Source organism: Siphateles boraxobius, unplaced genomic scaffold (genome assembly GCF_051911475.1).
Source record: "Siphateles boraxobius isolate OS27281-9 unplaced genomic scaffold, OSU_SipBor_1 17, whole genome shotgun sequence".
In the NCBI taxonomy this organism is placed as follows: domain Eukaryota; kingdom Metazoa; phylum Chordata; class Actinopteri; order Cypriniformes; family Leuciscidae; genus Siphateles; species Siphateles boraxobius.
Window position 1 is genome coordinate 4,555,111 of NW_027508777.1, and position 18,028 is coordinate 4,573,138.

Below are 18,028 nucleotides of genomic sequence, written 5' to 3' on the forward strand. Positions count from 1 at the left end.
TATATTGTATGCCTACAATAGTAATAGATTTCTGTCATTATTTCTCCTAGTTTGACGGGTTGTAGTGAAGACCTGTTTCAAAGTGTAAGCCTATTTGACAATGGTTGTTCTCAAATAAATTGATGAAAATGCTCATCAGGCGTTCTCTCAGAGGAGCTCTGGAAATGTTCATGTATTCATCATGTACTCAAATGGTTTGTGAGACGCTGAAAACACCAGGCGTACTTGAGTATGTAGTAGACAAAGCGGAGCAGCTCATTCACACCGATTCACAGAAACGCAGAACAAGCAGGTTATATATTTACATAGCAGTATTTTTGCGCTTAAATATTCAGAGACCATGACGCGATTGGATTTAATGCACAGTTCTACTTTCTATGTATTCATCCATCCATCATTTTGCGTGTTTTACGTGTCATCTTCTGCGTTATGTAAATTCCATTTTCTTGACTGGATTCCGGGATTCCCTCTGCATCACGTAAATCATTCGACTTTACGTTATAATCGGGACATACCTTTGTCTGCAGGAGGGATGGTGTCCTATGTATCCTCCTTTTGCAGCCACTTTGTGTCCACATTTTTTGCAAATTGGATATCTATCCTCGAGGACAACCACACTTTTTTACATCCAAAGTATTTCCATACTGGCCATAATTCGCTTCATAAGAATTCAAGGGCGCTTCGCTTTCAGCTTCAGCTGGGTCTGCGTCACCTTTTTTGTGTGTTTGTTCTCCCTCCCTTCAATCAATGCAGTAGTTTCCAGAGTGTGATTTTTTTTTTCTCCCTTGTATTATTATTTTTTACTCAGTAACGGATATGATTTCAAATGTAGCGAAGTACAATACTTCAAACAAAACGTACTTAAGTAAAAGTAAAATTACAGATTTTAAAAACTACTTAAAAAAGTAGAAGTACACAAAAAAACTACTCAATTATGTAACGCGAGTAAATGTAAATCAGTTTGTAGAAGTAAATGAAGAGATGTCTTATCGGTCAAAAGTTCAGTAATGCGTACCACAAGGCTCAGTACTAGGACCGCTGCTGTTCACTCTGTACATGCTACCGTAGGAGATATCATTAGGAAACATGGAATTAGTTTTCACTGTTATGCTGATGATACTCAGCTCTATATTTCCTCAAAACCTAACGAAACTTACCAATTCACAAAATTAACGGAATGCATAGCTGATATAAAAAATTGGATGACTAGTAATTTCCTACTACTAAATTCTGTAAAAACAGATTCTAATTATTGGACAAAAAAGTTCCACACGCAATAACATAGAATACTGTTTAACACTTGATGGTTGCTCTGTCAAGTCTTCGTCGTCAGTTAGGAACCTGGGTGTGCTCTTTGATACCAATCTCTCATTTGAAAGTCATGTGTCTAGTATCTGTAAAACCGCATTTTTCCATCTTAAAAATATATCTAAATTACGTCATATGCACTCATTGACAAATGCAGAACAATTAGTCAATGCGTTCAAGACCTCAAGGCTGGATTATTGTAACGCTCTACTGGGTGGTTGCCCTGCACGCTTAATAAACAAACTACAGCGTGTCCAAAACGGAGCCGCTAGAGTTCTTACCAGAACAAGGAAGTATGACCATATTAGCCCGGTTCTGTCAACACTGCATTGGCTCCCTTTTAAACATCGTATACATTTTAAAATATTGCTGATTACTTACAAAGCACTAAATGGTTTAGCTCCGCAGTACTTGAGCGAGCTCTTAACCCATAATAGTCCTTCACGTCTATTGCGATCTCAAAATTCTGGCCAGTTGATAATACCTAGAATATCAAAATCAACTGCTGGCGGTAGATCCTTTTCCTACTTGGCACCAAAACTTTGGAACAATCTTCCTAACATTGTCCGGGAAGCAGACACAGTCTGTCAGTTCAAATCTAGACTAAAAACACATCTCTTTGGCTTAGCATACACATAACACATTATAGATTGCTATAATTCAATGTTAGGCTGCATAGTTTAGATCAGCCGGAACCAGGAACACTTCCCAGAAATCCTGATGTACTTTGTACATCATAAGAAGGATGGCGTCTACGCTAATATTAGTCTCTCTGTTTATCCCGAGGTTTACCGCAAACCGCTGGATCCAGGCCATATCCAGATCTGATGAAGGACCATCACATGGACACGACGACAACGCATCCCTGAAGTGCCAGCCTCATCAACACTGTGAAGGCCTCATGGACACCTCAACAAACTCATCTCCATACCGGCGTGATGACTCCGACCCCTAACCAGATGAACTGGATAAATATTGTGAAAGTTCCGATCCAATCTGACTTCTGACCTATTGTGCCGCCTAAATCATAATCATACACTGTTCGTTTGTTGGCCAAAGGAGGACTGGCCCCCTGACTGAGCCTGGGTTCTCTCAAGGTTTTTTTCTCCATTCTGTCACCTGATGGAGTTTTGGTTCCTTGCCACTGTCGCCTTTTTTCGCCTTTATTCGCCATTGGCTTTTGGCTTGCTTAGTTGGGGAGATTTAACATTTAATTTCGAATTTAACAATACTATTACAACTTTACTTTCCTGTTTATCTCTGTAAAGCTGCTTTGAAACAATTTGTATTGTAAAAAGCGCTGTATAAATAAAGGTGACTTGACTTGAAACAGGACTGTAAAATAAAGTGCTACCTAATTTTTTTAATAGAATTGTAAGATTTTGTTTGTAACTATGTAGACTTTACTGTCATTTTCTTACTTTCAAAAATATTTTTTAAAGTCCCACTGTAGTCAATAATTCTATACCTTAAAACTCATATTTGATCACAAAAATTACATATTTAAACATTAGTATTTAAAGCTAATTAGCCATGCCCCCACTCACTCACACATCGGGACTGGGGTCCGTCCTTCGTACGTCGCTTAATACACCCGAAATCAAATGACACATCCAAGATGAAATCATAGGTCTAATCATGATCTGGCTAATTAGGTTCTTCGAACACACCTGCTGTTTATGATTAGTATCGCTGGATTGAGTTATCTGAGATAACTGCACGTTCATGCGTTGGTTTAAAAGGGGATATGTATCGATAGTAGAAACATTGATCAGCAACGCTGCTATTTGTTGCTCATCACGGTCAAAGAGCGCGCACAGTTTTTAGATTAAAGATAAAGAGCAGTAGTTAAAGAGCTATCACTTATTACAGTATGTATTTTTGTATTTTAATAATTACTTTGTTCATTTTTAATGTCAGAGACACCACCCAGTTGTAACTCTTTCCATTAATGCATGTGTGAACATACATTCATATTTAAATGGGAACATGTATGTGCAATATATGTACACAATAAAGGATCAAACTTTTTGAATATTACATGTAATGCTATTTTTGTCTTTATTTAAAAATAAGGTTAAGGTAATTTGGGTATAAAATTGGGTTGCACATTTTGAAGATGAAGAATGGGGGAGGATCACTGGTGATTTAAAATTGATGTCTAGAGCAAAGGAGGATCTGTGGGTGCGCCTGGATTGACTGGTTGACAGTAATGTAATATTTGAAAAGTAAAACATTTAAAGTAGTACTCACATTGAATGTAAAACTTGAGCTTAAGTCAGCTGTGAACACAATAAGGTCATATAGGTAGCTATATGATGTTAGTGTAAGACTGGAGAGATGGGAGAAACTGGAAGAACTAGATGACAAAGCTACTCCCTCTGAGAAAACAAAGGAAATTAACATTTGATCACTCACCGTACTGGCCATAAGCTCTGATTATAGTTTGAGCTTTAACTAAGTTGTTATATAGGCGATTGTAGGGGGCTAAATGGGTACCTTTTAACAATAGCAAGCATTGTAAAATTCCTTTAGCCATAACCTCTGGTTATTGATCTAACTGGTGAGTTTGTGATCGTGGGCCTGCATAAAAATAAACGGCTGGCACAGGGATCCTGTGCGACTTTAGTAAAGCAACGCAATAGTAAAGAGTTAAATAGTCAAAATGTCTAGATAAATTATCATATAAATCAGATATATTTAGATAAAAGTTTAATTGGAATTAAACTACTTTGCCACGCTGAAAAGACAGTAACACCAGTGAACCTTCACCTGCTTATCGGAAACTGTCGTTGGACAGATTTGGCGGGCCTTACATTGGTGATGATGATAAAAACAAAAAATAGGTCGCTGTCCTGTGGAAAGCTTTTATTTTTAAAATAATTAAACGTGTGTCATCAAAGTTGGTATTGTGGCTTTATATATGGTCAGACATGCACGTGTCATTATAATATTTACATTTTATTCACATACAGGCGTAAAGGATGACCAGCATTGTTCGATGAATGATGAATAGCATTGATTTAAAAAAATTAAATAAAAATGACAGAATATTGTGATACTAGGTTTCCGTCTGACATAATATTTATTTTATTTTAATAAATTTTTTTGGGCATTTGATCAGTTTCCGTGGCGCACATGACAACCTGTCACGGGGTACACTGTTGGAAAACACTAGCCTAGAGTGAATGCGAGTCTCTCACTATAATAAATCCATCCAACATATCTGCACCAGGAGCATTTTATGCTTTACAGATAAAGCGTTGTGGAATTTTTCGGTTTGCGTACCTACCCGAAGTGATAAAATAAAATACAATTCTGCATCAAAATTTATAGACAAGACAAGTAGTTTGTTTAGGCATGGTTTGTAAGGAATTACAAACCTGCACACATATATTCAAACGCACATAACTATAGAATCAATTCTTAAATGGGCATGTGAACGCCATCACAGGTTTGCATTTAAAGTCTGTTTAGAGAGAACGGTGACGTCTTAGCGGCCCCTAATTTAATAACAAATGATCATTTAGACGGAAGTGAATCAATCAAAACTAACTTTAGCTGAAAAAAACATTATTCAAGAACCACTATAAAACCAAACCAATCTGTTACCTTAAATTATATGTTTATCTCTGTAAAGCTGCTTTGAAACAATCTACATTGTTAACAGCGCTATATAAATGAGGATGACTTATGGCAATGTGCAACAGTCCAGTATTTTCTGTAAAGAGCTGCATGATTATATTTTAGAGATATAGACCCACTATGAGTTCTGTCTTAGTTTATACATTCTTGGTAACCTTCTGCCTTTAAATCATGTTTAAAAAACTGAATCACAGTGGATACAGAGCTGCATCATACAGGGCAGACGTGTAATTGTAAAAAGCTGGAAATCCTTTGGAAGACCTATTTCGATAAATGGGGAAAAATTTGCATTCCTGTAACCCACAGTAATAGCAAGCATGTGGTGAGATAAAAATAAAAAATAATGGTCATGGTAAACATGCAAAGATCATTAGTTATTAACTTAGGGGCCGCTAACACGACACCGTTCTAGTCAAGTCATCCTCATTTATATAGCGCTTTTAACAATTGTTTCAAAGCAGCTTTACAGAGATAAACATATAATTTAAGGTAACAGAGATTGGTTTGGTTTTATAGTGGTTCTTGAAAAATGTTTTTTCCAGCTAAAGTTAGTTTTGATTGATTCACTTCCGTCTAAATGATCATTTGTTATTAAATTAGGGGCCGCTAAGACGACACTGTTCTCTCTAAACAGACTTTAAACGTGAACCTGTGATAGACGCTGATGGCGTTCACATGCGCATTAAGAATTGATTCTATAGTTATGTGCGTTTGAATATATGTGCGCAGGTTTGTAATTCCTTACAAACCATGCCTACACAAACTACTTGTCTTGTCTATAAATTTTGATGCAGAATTTTATTTTATCTTATCACTTTGGGTAGGTACGCGAACCGAGAAATTCACAACGCTTTATCTGTAGAATGGTATAGGGATCCTCCATAGGGAGAGGCTAGTTGGCACTTCAGCACTGCATTGTCATCAGGTCCAGGCGAAAGACCTTCGTCAGATCTGGAAACGGCCTGAATCCGGCAGGCTGCGGGAAAACCTCGGGATAAACAAAGACACTAAAATTAGCGTAGATGCCATTCTTCTTATGATGTAACGAGTACATCAGGATTTAAGGGAAGTGTTCCCAGCCTAATATTGAATTATAGAAGTCTATAGAGTGTTATGTGAATGCTAGGTCAAAGAGATGTGTTTTTAGTCTAGCTTTGAACTGACAGACTGTGTCTGCTTCCCGGACAATGTTAGGAAGATTGTTCCAAAGTTTTGGTGCTAAATAGGAAAAGGATCTACCGCCAGCAGTCGATTTAGATATTCTAGGTATTATCAACAGGCCAGAACTTTGAGATCGCAATAGACGTGAAGGACTATGATGCGTTAAGAGCTCGCTCAAGTACTGGGGAGCTAAACCATTTAGTGCTTTGTAAGTAATCAGCAATATTTAAAAATGTATACAATGTTTAATAGGGAGCCAATGCAGTGTTGACAGAACCGGGCTAATATGGTCGTACTTCCTGGTTCTGGTAAGAACTCAAAATACAGCTAGTTCAAAACGCAGCCGTTAGTTTATTAAGCGTGCAGGGCAACCACCCAGTAGAGCATTACAATAATCTAGCCTTGATGTCATGAACGCATGAACTAGTTGTTCCGCATTTATCAATGAGAGCATATGACGTAATTCAGATATATTTTTAAGATGGAAAAATGCGGTTTTACAGACACTAGACACGTGACTTTCAAATGAAAGATTGGTATCAAAGAGCACACCCAGGTTCCTAAGACTTAACAGAGCAGCCATCAAGTGTTAGACGGTATTCTAGGTTATTACGTGTGGAAGTTTTTTGTCCAATAATTAGAATCTCTGTTTTTTCAGAATTTAGTAGTAGGAAATTACTAGTCATCCAATTTTTTATATCAACTATGCATTCCGATAATTTTGTGAATTGGTGAGTTTCTTTAGGTTTGGAAGAAATATAGAGCTGAGTATCATCAGCATAACAGTGAAAGCTAATGTTTCCTAATGATATCTCCTGAAGGTAGCATGTACAGAGTGAAAGGCCCTAGTACTGAGCCTTGTGGTACGCCATACTGAACTTGTGATCGATAAGACATCTCTTCATTTACTGCCACAAACTGATAGCGGTCAGATAAATATGATTTAAACCATGCTAATGCAATTCCACTAATGCCAACATAGTTTTCTAGTCTATTTAAGAGAATGTTGTGGTCAATGGTGTCAAATGCAGCACTAAGATCAAGTAACACTAATTGAGAGATACAACCACGATCGGATGATAAGAGCAAATCATTTGTGACTCTAATGAGAGCTGTCTCAGTGCTATGGTGCGGTCTAAATCCTGACTGGAAATCCTCGCAGATACCATTTCTTTCAAGAAAGGAACACAGTTGTGAGGATACTGCCTTTTCTAGTATCTTTTACAGAAAAGGTAGATTTGAGATCGGCCTGTAATTGACTAATTCTGTAGGATCAAGTTGCGTTTTTTTAACAAGCGGTTTAATCATAGCCAGCTTAAAGGTTTTTGGTACGTATCCTAGAGGCAAAGACAAATTAATGATGTTAAGAAGAGGATCTATGACTTCTGGAAGCATCTCTTTCAGTAGTTTTGTCGGTATAGGGTCTAACATACATGTTGTCGATTTAGATGAATTAACGAGTTTGCAAAAGTCTTCCTCTCCTATGGCAACAAATGAATCAAATTTTACCTCAGGGAGACTATAATGCACTCCCTGATGCGATGCTGTAGTAGACGGTTGCATAGTTATAATTTTGTCCCTAATATTATCAATCTTATAAGTGAAGAAGTTCATAAAGTCAGTACTGCTGTGTTTCTTGGAAATGTCTGGGCTTGAAGCTTTCTTTTTCGTTAGTGTATCCACTTTTTCAAATAAATACCTTGGATAATGTTTATTTTCTTTTAATAGGGTTGAAAAATAAGCAGATCTAGCAGCTTTTAAAGCCTCTCTGTAAGCAATCGAGCTCTCCTTCCATGAAATCCGAAATACCTCTAGTTTTGTTTTCTTCCAGTTGCGCTCCATTTTTCTGGCTGCTCTCTTAAGGGCCCGGGTGTGCTCGTTGTACCACGGCGTTGGACTATTTTCTTTAATCTTCTTTAAGCGCAACGGAGCAACTGTGTCTCAAGTGCTGGAAAGGAGAGAGTTAAAAGTTTCTGTTGCAATATCAAGTTCTTCTAAGCTATCTGGGATGCTGAGACGATGAAACTGATTAGGAAGATTATTGATAAAGCAATCTTTAGTGGCAGAAGTGATAGGTCTAACATACTTGTAACACAGAGTTGGCTTTGCAGCCTTGGCTAAATGTAATTTACATGAGACTAGATAATGATCTGAGATGTCGTCGCTCTGCTGCAGAATTTCAACAGCATCAACATTGATTCTATGTGATAATATTAGATCTAGAGTATGATTACGACAATGAGTAGGTCCTGACACGTGTTGTCTAACTCCAATAGAGTTAAGAATGTCTTTAAATGCCAATCCCATTGCTTTTCCATTATCTACATGTATATTAAAATCACCAACAATTAGGACTTTATCTGCAGTCAATACTAATTCTGATAGAAAGTCAGCAAATTCTTTGATAAAATCTTTATGGTGCCCTGGTGGCCTGTATACAGTTGCCAGCAGAATTCTCAAACTTGATTAATCATTTACATTATATATTTTTACATAAAGCACCAACACTTCAAAAGAAGTATATTTAAAACTAGATTTTTTAGTGGTTTTGAAAATATTACTATAAATTACAGCAACACCTCCCCCTTTGCCTTTCAGGCGAGGTTCATGTTTATAACAGTAATCAAGTGGGGTGGACTCATTTAAAGTAATGTAATCGTCTGGTTTTAGCCAGGTTTCTGTCATACACAGCACATCTAGGTTATAATCTGAAATCATATCATTAACTATGAGCGCTTTTGAAGTAAGGGATCGAATATTCAGCAACCCAAGCTTTATCGTTTGCTCATCTGTATTATATCTATTTTTTATTTGTTGAATATCAATTACATTTTTAACCTTAGATCGGTTTGGACGTTTTTTGTATTTCCAAATTCGGGGAACAGACACAGTCTCTATATGATGATATCTAGGTGAAAGAGGCTCTATGTGATGGGATTTATCTGACCTTGGTGACGCGAGGCCGCTAGCAGACGGTCGGTTTAGCCAGTTTGTCTGCTTCCTGACCTGAGCCCCAGATTGTCATGTTTTGTCTCTAAGACTATTAGCCAAATTACTAGAGAGAAGAGCAGCACCATCCCAAAAGGGGTTGAATGCCATCTCTTTTCAACAGGTCAGGTTTGCCCCAAAAACTTTTCCAATTGTCTATGAATTCTATATTATTTTGCGATCACCACTTAGACAGCCAGCCATTGAGTGATGACAATCTGCTAACTATCTCATCACTCCTTCGAACAGGAAGGGGGCCAGAGCAAATTACAGTGCCTGACATCGTACTTGCGAGTTCAAACACCTCTTTAATATTAATTTTGGTGATCTCCGACTGGCGGAGTCGAACATCATTAGTGCCGACGTGAATAACAATCTTAGAGAATTTACGATTAGCATTAGCCAGCACTTTTAAATTTGCTTTGATGTCAGGCGCTCTGGCTCCCGGCAAACATGTGACTATGTTGGCTGGTGTCCCTATTTTCACGTTCCGTGTAATAGAATCGCCAATTACCAGGGCACAATAAACAGAATTCTCAGTCTGTGTTTCACACGTGGGGCAAATCGATTTGTTGAGTAATCGGAACGGAAGAGTGGTTTTTCTGATCCGCGACTACAGCGTCTCACCGTCACCCAATTGCCCTGCTGCATGGGCTCTACAGCCGGAACCAAACAATGTTCAGTGTTCACTAAGCTAGTGTTCACTCTTACAATTTGAAGTCTAGTTTCAAATATAATTATTTTGAAGTGTTGGTGCTTAATGTAACAATATCTAGTGTAAATGATCAATCACATTTGAGATTTGTGCTGGCTACTGTATACAGGCCACCAGGGCACCATACAGACTTTATCAAAGAAATTGCTGACTTTCTATCAGAGTTAGTACTGGCTGCAGATAAAGTCCTAATTGTTGGTGATTTTAATATAGATGTAGATAACGAAAAAGATGCATTGGGATTTGCATTTAAAGACATTCTTTACTCTATTGGAGTTAGACAACATGTGTCAGGACCTACTCATTGTCGTAATCATACTCTAGATCTAATATTATCACATGGAATCAATGTTGATGCACTTGAAATTCTGCAGCAGAGCGATGACATCTCAGATCATTATCTAGTTTCGTGTAAACTTCATTTAGCCAAGACTGCAAAGCCGACTCCGTGTTACAAATATGTTAGACCTATCACTTCTGCCACTAAAGATTGCTTTATAAATAATCTTCCTGATCAGTTTCATCATCTCAGCATCCCAGATAGCTTAGAAGAACTCGATATTGCGACGGAAACTTTTAACTCTTTCTTTTCCAGCACTTTAGACACAGTTGCTCCTCTACGCTTAAAGAAGATTAAAGAAAATAGTCCATGGTACAACGAGTACACTCAGGCCCTAAAAAGAGCAGCCAGAAAAATGGAGCGAAACTGGAAGAAAACAAAACTAGAGGTACTTCGCATTTCATGGAAAGAGAGCACGATTGCATACAGAGAGGCCTTAAAAACTGCTAGATCTGTTTATTTTTCAACCCTATTAGAAGAAAATAAACAAAACCCTAGGTATTTATTTGAAAAAGTGGCTAAACTAACAAAAAATAAAGCTTCAAGCCCAGACATTTCCAAGGAGCACAGCAGTAATGACTCTATGAACTTTTTTACTTACAAGATTGATATCAGGGAGAAAATAATAACTATGCAACCGTCAACTACAGTATCGCATCAGACAGTGCATTGTAGTCTCCCTGACGAAAATTTATATTCATTCATTGCTATAGGAGAGGGTGAATTTTATAAACTCGTCAAATCATCGAAATCGACAACATGTATGTTAGACCCTATACCGACTAAACTTCTGAAAGAGATGCTTCCAGAGGTCATAGATCCTCTTCTTAATATCGTTAATTCATCTTTGTTATTATGATATGTACCAAAGAAATTTAAGCTGGCTATGATTAAACCGCTTGTTAAAAAAACACAACTTATAGAATTAGACAATTACAGGCCGATCTCGAATCAACCTTTCCTGTCAAAGATACTAGAAAAGGCAGTATCTTCACAAATATGTTCGTTTTTAAATAGAAATGGTATCTGCAAGGATTTTCAATCAGGATTCAGACCGTATCATAGTACTGAGACAGCTCTCATTAGAGTCACAAATGATTTGCTCTTATCATCCGATCGTGGTTGTATCTCTCTATTAGTGTTACTCGATCTTAGTGCTGCATTTGACATTATCGACCACAGCATTCTTTTAAATAGACTCGAAAATTATGTTGGCATTAGTGGAATTGCACTATCATGGTTTAAATCATACTTATCTGATCGTTATCAGTTTGTAGCAGTAAATGAAGCAGAAATTCTAATTATTGGACAAAAAACTTCCTCGCATAATAACCTAGAATACTGTCTAACACTTGATGGCTGCTCTGTCAAGTCCTCGTCGTCGGTTAGGAACCTGGGTGTGCTCTTTGATACCAATCTTTCATTTGAAAGTCACGTGTCTAGTATCTGTAAAACCGCATTTTTCCATCTAAAAAATATATCTAAATTACGTCATATGCTCTCAATTAAAAATGCAGAACAATTAGTTAATGCATTCATGACATCAAGGCTAGATTATTGTAATGCTATTATGGGTGGTTGCCCTGCACACTTAATAAACAAACTACAGCTGGTCCAAAACGCAGCAGCTAGAGTTCTTACCAGAACCAGGAAGAATGACCATATTAGCCCGGTTCTGTCAACACTGCATTGGCTACCTATTAAACATCGTATACATTTTTAAATATTGCTGATTACTTACAAAGCACCAAATGGTTTAGCTCCCCAGTACTTGAGTGAGCTCTTAACGCATTATAGTCCTTCACATCTATTGCGATCTCAAAATTCCGGCCAGTTGATAGTTCCTAGAATATCAAAATCTATTGCTGGTGGTAGATTCTTTTCCTATTTAGCACCAAAACTTTGGAACAATCTTCCTAACATTGTCCAGGAAGCAGACACAGTCTGTCAGTTCAAATCTAGACTAAAAACATCTCTTTGGCTTAGCATACACATAACACATTATAGACTTCTATAATTTAATATTAGGCTGCATAGTTTAGATCAGCCAGAACCGGGGACACTTCCCATTAATCCTGATGTATGGCATGGACACTACGACAACGCATCCCTGAAGTGCCAGCCTCTTCAGCCCTCTGAAGGCCACATGGACACCTCAACAAACTCTTCTCCATACCGGCGTGATGACTCTGACCCCCAACCAGTTGGAACTGGATAAATATTGTGAAAGTTCTGATCCAATCTGACTTCTGACCTATAATGCTGCCTGAACCATAATAATACACTGTTTGTTCGTTGGCCAGAGGAGAACTGAGCCTGGGTTCTCCCAAGGTTTTTTTTTCTCCATTCTGTCTCCTTTGTCGCCATTGGCTTTTAGCTTGCTTAGTTGGGGACATTTTATTTTTAACAATATTATTACAACACTATGTTCCTGTTGTCTCTGTAAAGCTGCTTTGAAACAATCTGTGTTGTAAAAAGCGCTATATAAATAAAGGTGACTTGACTCACCGTATTTGTTGACTGATCCTACTCATCAGTTGTTGATGGAATTGTAAAAGGCGCGAGCAAAATAAATAAATAAAGAGCGCACGGATGGCATGCTAGCAGGCTAGCGAATTACTAGCAACAATTTAGATTGATTTCATACTATTCTATTTATTGATTTACTTATTTAAATTGTTACCATTTACGATTAACTGTTTTGTTTCATGTACAGTATGTTTTTGATTTTGTGGTTTGTTTATATGTCAAGTAGTACATGATTTTTTATATAATTTTTGCAATTAAGAAAATCATAAAAAGTATACACCATAAAAAGATGTACAGTATGGCTGAACTGGTGCCTATTAAAAGCAGATTCCGAATGTTATTTTTATAGAGAATAATCAGAACTGCTGTGAGACCAGTGAATAATCAAACAGAATCAAGTTAATATGCTAATTAACAAAATTTGAAACTTTGTAGTGATCATTAAATGAAGCACTTGTACCCACAAAGGAGGGGATGGAAGTCCTTCTACAGTTATTGTCATTATCAGTTTTGAGTTTGGGTCTTGGTCAGTTGAACTGTTTGAGTGTTTCCCTTCTCATCCTATGCAGCCGTTCCCGAAGGTGGTGGCGACAAAGAAGCATGCTGCTCCATGTAGCTCTTTTTCCGAGTAGGTAGTGTTGCCTATGTGAGGAGATGTTTGGGTATTGTTGCTGTGGGAAGTTTTTTGGGCAGTCCTTAGCCCAGGGTCCTCTTTACCCAAAGTTTCTACATGTCTCCAATCTTACCATTCTGCGACCCCTTGTCTCATCCCCGGCCTCTACCTCTTTCCGGCCATCGACTCCACCTTCCATCTTTTGACATTTGGTTGTTGTTGGATTGATAAAACATAGAAAGCAAGGATTAAAGTTCTCCGTCGCTACGACGGATTTCCGTTAATTGCAGCGAGTCTATTGGTTCCCGTCTGTCCTTAATGTCTTAAATTCACTTTTCATAATGTTAAGGCCGTAAATAGGCTTTCATTTATCAAATAGTGTGATAAATGTCTTAATTTTAGTTTGAATAGGTCTTAAATTAAGGAAAGACGAGGTGTATTCACCTTGCTGAGGGGGATGTGATAAAGCCTGGATTGGAGCGAAAGCACGTTCCTCTCTCCACTCTTAACATTCTGTAATCGCTTATGGTCCGCTCCGGGTTTTCAATTCCCGCTCACGGAAAAACTGCTCCGTGTTCACTTAGGGGGCTTTCACACTGGCAGTTTAGTTCGGAACGGGGCACGGTTCGCATGAAAAATCGCTAATGTGAACCCTGTCATGGGACCCGGGTGCGCACTGGGGTACCGAACCCGAGACTACCTGGAGGAGGTGGTCTGAGTTCGGTTGCTCCCGAACCGTGCTGCGATTCGCGTGTATGTGAAAACTACACGGACTCGGGTGCGCACTTGTTCAGGAAGTAAAGTATCCTGCGCATGCGTTTTAGTCGATTATGATGTATTTAGTTAAATAAAACACACGTAAGGGATGAAGATTTACCCTGGATACGAGCAAGAGTGAGTCTGCAGTGTATTCGCGCATAGTGCGTGCAATCAGGGCAACAAATTAATGGAAATCCACTGTCTCCTCAAAAGAGTCCATTTGCAAGCAGCGGAAAAACAGCTTATGCGAAACACACACACACACACACAGTTAACCTGGGTTGTTTACTCAGCTATGAATAATGGCACCAAATTAATAAAAAACACAATATATTGACCCGCGTCGTGTTTTCTATCATGCGCCGTGCACGTTTGCAATGACGTAAGATGCACGCAAACGCACCAGAGTTCGATAGAATCAAGTTGAGTGTGAAACCAGACCAACGCTGCGGGGGGCGCCGGGAACAAACGCGCTCGGGCTCGGACCGCAGCAAACGAGCCCAGTGGAAAAGCCCCCTTAGATTTGGAGAAGTGCATGTAAGGCTACAGCTGGTTTTCTGCGGTCCGAATCCGAGCGCGTTTGTTCCCTGCGCCCCCCGCAGCGTTGGTCTGGTTTCACATTCAACTTAATTCTATCGAACCCTGGTGCGTTTGCGTGCATATTACGTCATCGCAAACGTGTACGGCGCATGATAGAAAACAGAACGCGGGTCAATATTGGCCGTTTCTCAATACCAATACGCAAACTTCGGACTTGTGTCCTTGATAGTTCGGACTTGCCAAGTTCGACTCAGGAGAAGGAACTCCCGAGGACGAGAGGACGCGAGGTCGGTTATTCTGCAAACGGAACCGCGGCGTTCTTGATCGCGTCACTCAGCTCCCTCTGGCTACGGTTATCTCTTTATGTAGGCTATATTTTAAGCAATAATAAAACGAAATATGGTATAAAATACAACTTTGCCTCTTTTCATCAACAATAAAACGAAATGTATACAAAACACCTCTTTTCATTTCTAAATGAACATATTATCATAAACATATTAATGGCCACACAAATGTGGTTCAGACAACGCACATTGATTATCTTCACTCCATATATTTATAACAACACGACATATAAAACACAACCCTGATTCTTTTTGTTTTCATTTTAAAAATATGAAACATTATTGATCATGGGTTGTATCGTTTTATTTTATGCATGTACACATACAAGAGAATGCATAGTAAAATATATAAAGAATATTTTATATATTTTAGAATATATAACATTACACAACCCTGTCTCTTTTTGTTAAATGTCAGTTTTAATGATCAATAATATCCAGTATAAAAGTATAAGTAGCCTAATATAAGAAGCTATACAGCAAACAATTCAGTCAAACATAAGTCACCTCTCTAATAGGCTAAAAAGTTCAAGTTAAATAGCCTAAATATATAGTTATGAAACTTCACTTTGCCCTCAGCCAAAACGATTTGCCATGAAACAAACTATATATTAATATCATTTAGCATTGTTTGGTCTTATAAGATAAATAAAAACATGCACTGAAAAGTTATGTAGATGGTTGATTATTTGTCAAGCTAAGAATTTTTTTTTCATAGATTAAAATAGATTTTAAAATATGCAAACTGGCAATATTAAAGCGGTTTAAAACATCTCCCCTAAAACGCTATTGGTCTCGACTATTTAAATAAAGTTAAAGGAATATGACTTGGCCTGAAAAGAAATTTCAGTCAGAAGAATTTTTTTCACTTTAATCCCTGAGAAAGACAACAGAAGCTGGAGAATGCCCAGTATGTGTTCCTATTTTCAACATTCTGCTCTGCGTGCTTTGCATGTTGCAGCACAACTTCCAGGTTTTGCGCCCCCATCCAACACAGGTCAGCCTCACTGCTTTTTGTATGTGGGAAGCAACCAATTCATAAAATGGTGTATCATGTTGTTGGCGCCTTCTGAAAGGCCTACACATTCATCAACAACAGTCTTTATTCGTGCAAGACAAGAAGTGACAATCTCACCTTTCACTTGCTTTGCATTGGTTATGGCTCCCCAGTTGGGCCGTATAGGGTGCAACCTCAGTCTTTCAATCATTGCCGTCCACTGAGCCCTCCACTCCTGCATTTCTGTGGAAGCGTCAACTTCCTCATTCAGGAGGGGAGCTGGAGGCCCATCAGCCACTTTCTCTACTCTCTGCAGTCGTGTCTTGTTGAACAGGCTTCAGTCTATTCACTCCTATTTGTCGAGGTGGCTGTTCCAGAAGCTACCAGGTCAGTTCTAAAATGTGAACACTCAGAGAATTGCCATCTCTTAACCATCTATTTCAATGTCCATTCATTTCAGAAGTCTTGTCTGATTAACCACAGCAGTTCCCCATTATATTAATAAGCTATTTCTTTGTTGCAGAAAAAAGAGCAGATTCCTCTGCAAAATGCAGGAAACAACTATTAACTACTGTATAAGATAACAGCAAATAATTATGTCTTTTCTCTTTTACTAGAAACTAAAATTACTGTAAGATTCAAATCAAAATTTCTATTTAACTTTGTCACCCAATCTCATTCTCAACTGTTGAATCTCGTTCTCATTCAACACAATGCAAAAAAGTTATCTTAGTTAACAAATCAAAAATTTTCAATCCATGGATACATTTTTTACTGTCTCCCAGGGATAACAAATACCAATTCTAGATGTCTTCAGATACAGAGTATAATATTTACACACATGCCGTTAATATCGTACTATTTATTAACCGCTTAGAGCACCTATTGCTCAATTTTATGTAAGGTCCCCAACCCTTTTATGGGTTAGACTTTGATTCATGACTCAGAATTTCATAATTCTCACAGTGTTCCACAGGTACATATTTCTAATCCTACAATTTCTAATTTTAACAATTTCTGCATTTATTAAGTCTCAGGATAACAATTACTGATCAATTGATTTTATTCAACTCTTTTGACATTTCTCTCTTAATCTTTATTTTCAATCAGAATTAAGGTCTTGTTCAATCAAAGAGCAAGCTGTACTGCTATAGCATCTCAGGGTGATTCCCTTTCCAAATATATTAAGAAGCTTTTATCACCATCTTCCCAAATTCACAGCCGAGTGTCACGATTTTATTTGGTATTTTGCACTCTTGGTATTTTCAAGTATATGTCTCTGCAAAAGAGAGACATCCCTAGTCAGAGGGCATTTTTCGGGCATTTTTCAGGCATTTACAAACATTTGTGAAAAAATGGGTCATTTTGAAGAGCTAAGTGATTTAGGACTCAATGAAAATCTGAAATGATTTTATTACTTGTTTTTCACAACAGACAAGATATTCTCTCCAAATGTCTCCCTCTTTGTCTCAGCATCCTCTTCGGGGTTGAAGTCTCCATTCAAAATCTTGGTATCTGTACACATCCAAACAAAGTTTGTTTTTTACTAAACAAATAATTTACATATATACACTTTGGAATTTTGTTTGGAATGACATTTTGCAGTATAAATGTTTACATTTTTAGCCAAAGAAACCTTCAAAGAAATATGTTGTGATTGATTGGTGGTGGGTCGTTTAGTCTAAAAATTAGCTGCTGTATATTTTCTTTGTACTGTTCTTATAGTGTTAGTTGGGTCTCCAGGCCTTGTATCATTATAACGGTCAAATACTACATTATGTTTTCAAATTATGTCAAAACACTAATTGTCATTATTTCACATTATCCCTCTAAATGGAGGAATAATGCAATCCATCCATTTGCATGTTTTGAGTATAATTAATTTGTTTTGAATATATTATACTGTATATACACACACACACACACACACACACACACACAGTCTTGGGGAAAGTTACTTTTAAAGCTGTCATGCCCGTACAAGGTGAATCACAAACACACCTTTCAGCTGCTGCCATTACAGATAGCAGAGAAACAAGATGAAGAAGCGGGTACAACATTGGCCCTGTCGCAAAAGGCACCCTAA

At 37.9% G+C, this 18,028-nt stretch overlaps 1 protein-coding gene and 1 long non-coding RNA gene across 8 annotated transcripts in view; both read right to left on the reverse strand.

The window, feature by feature from the left end:
* The window catches only part of LOC143740275 (uncharacterized), a 231,033-nt gene that overhangs the window by 78,386 nt on the left and 134,619 nt on the right, over positions 1-18,028 (reverse strand). The window lies entirely within an intron of this gene.
* psip1a (PC4 and SFRS1 interacting protein 1a) overlaps positions 15,347-18,028 on the reverse strand; it is a 125,318-nt gene continuing 122,636 nt past the window's right edge. For 5 of the 7 annotated variants that reach the window (XM_077232363.1, XM_077232360.1, XM_077232357.1 and 2 more), the window contains 2 exons: positions 17,361-17,457; positions 15,347-17,221 (listed from right to left, as the gene is read on the reverse strand). In XM_077232363.1, coding sequence (XP_077088478.1) covers positions 17,179-17,221; positions 17,361-17,457 — 140 coding nt within the window. In that variant the 3' untranslated portion in view covers positions 15,347-17,178. Of the gene's footprint in view, positions 17,222-17,335; positions 17,458-18,028 lie in introns of those variants that run through there. The other 2 variants (XM_077232362.1, XM_077232364.1) reach the window with 1 other exon arrangement.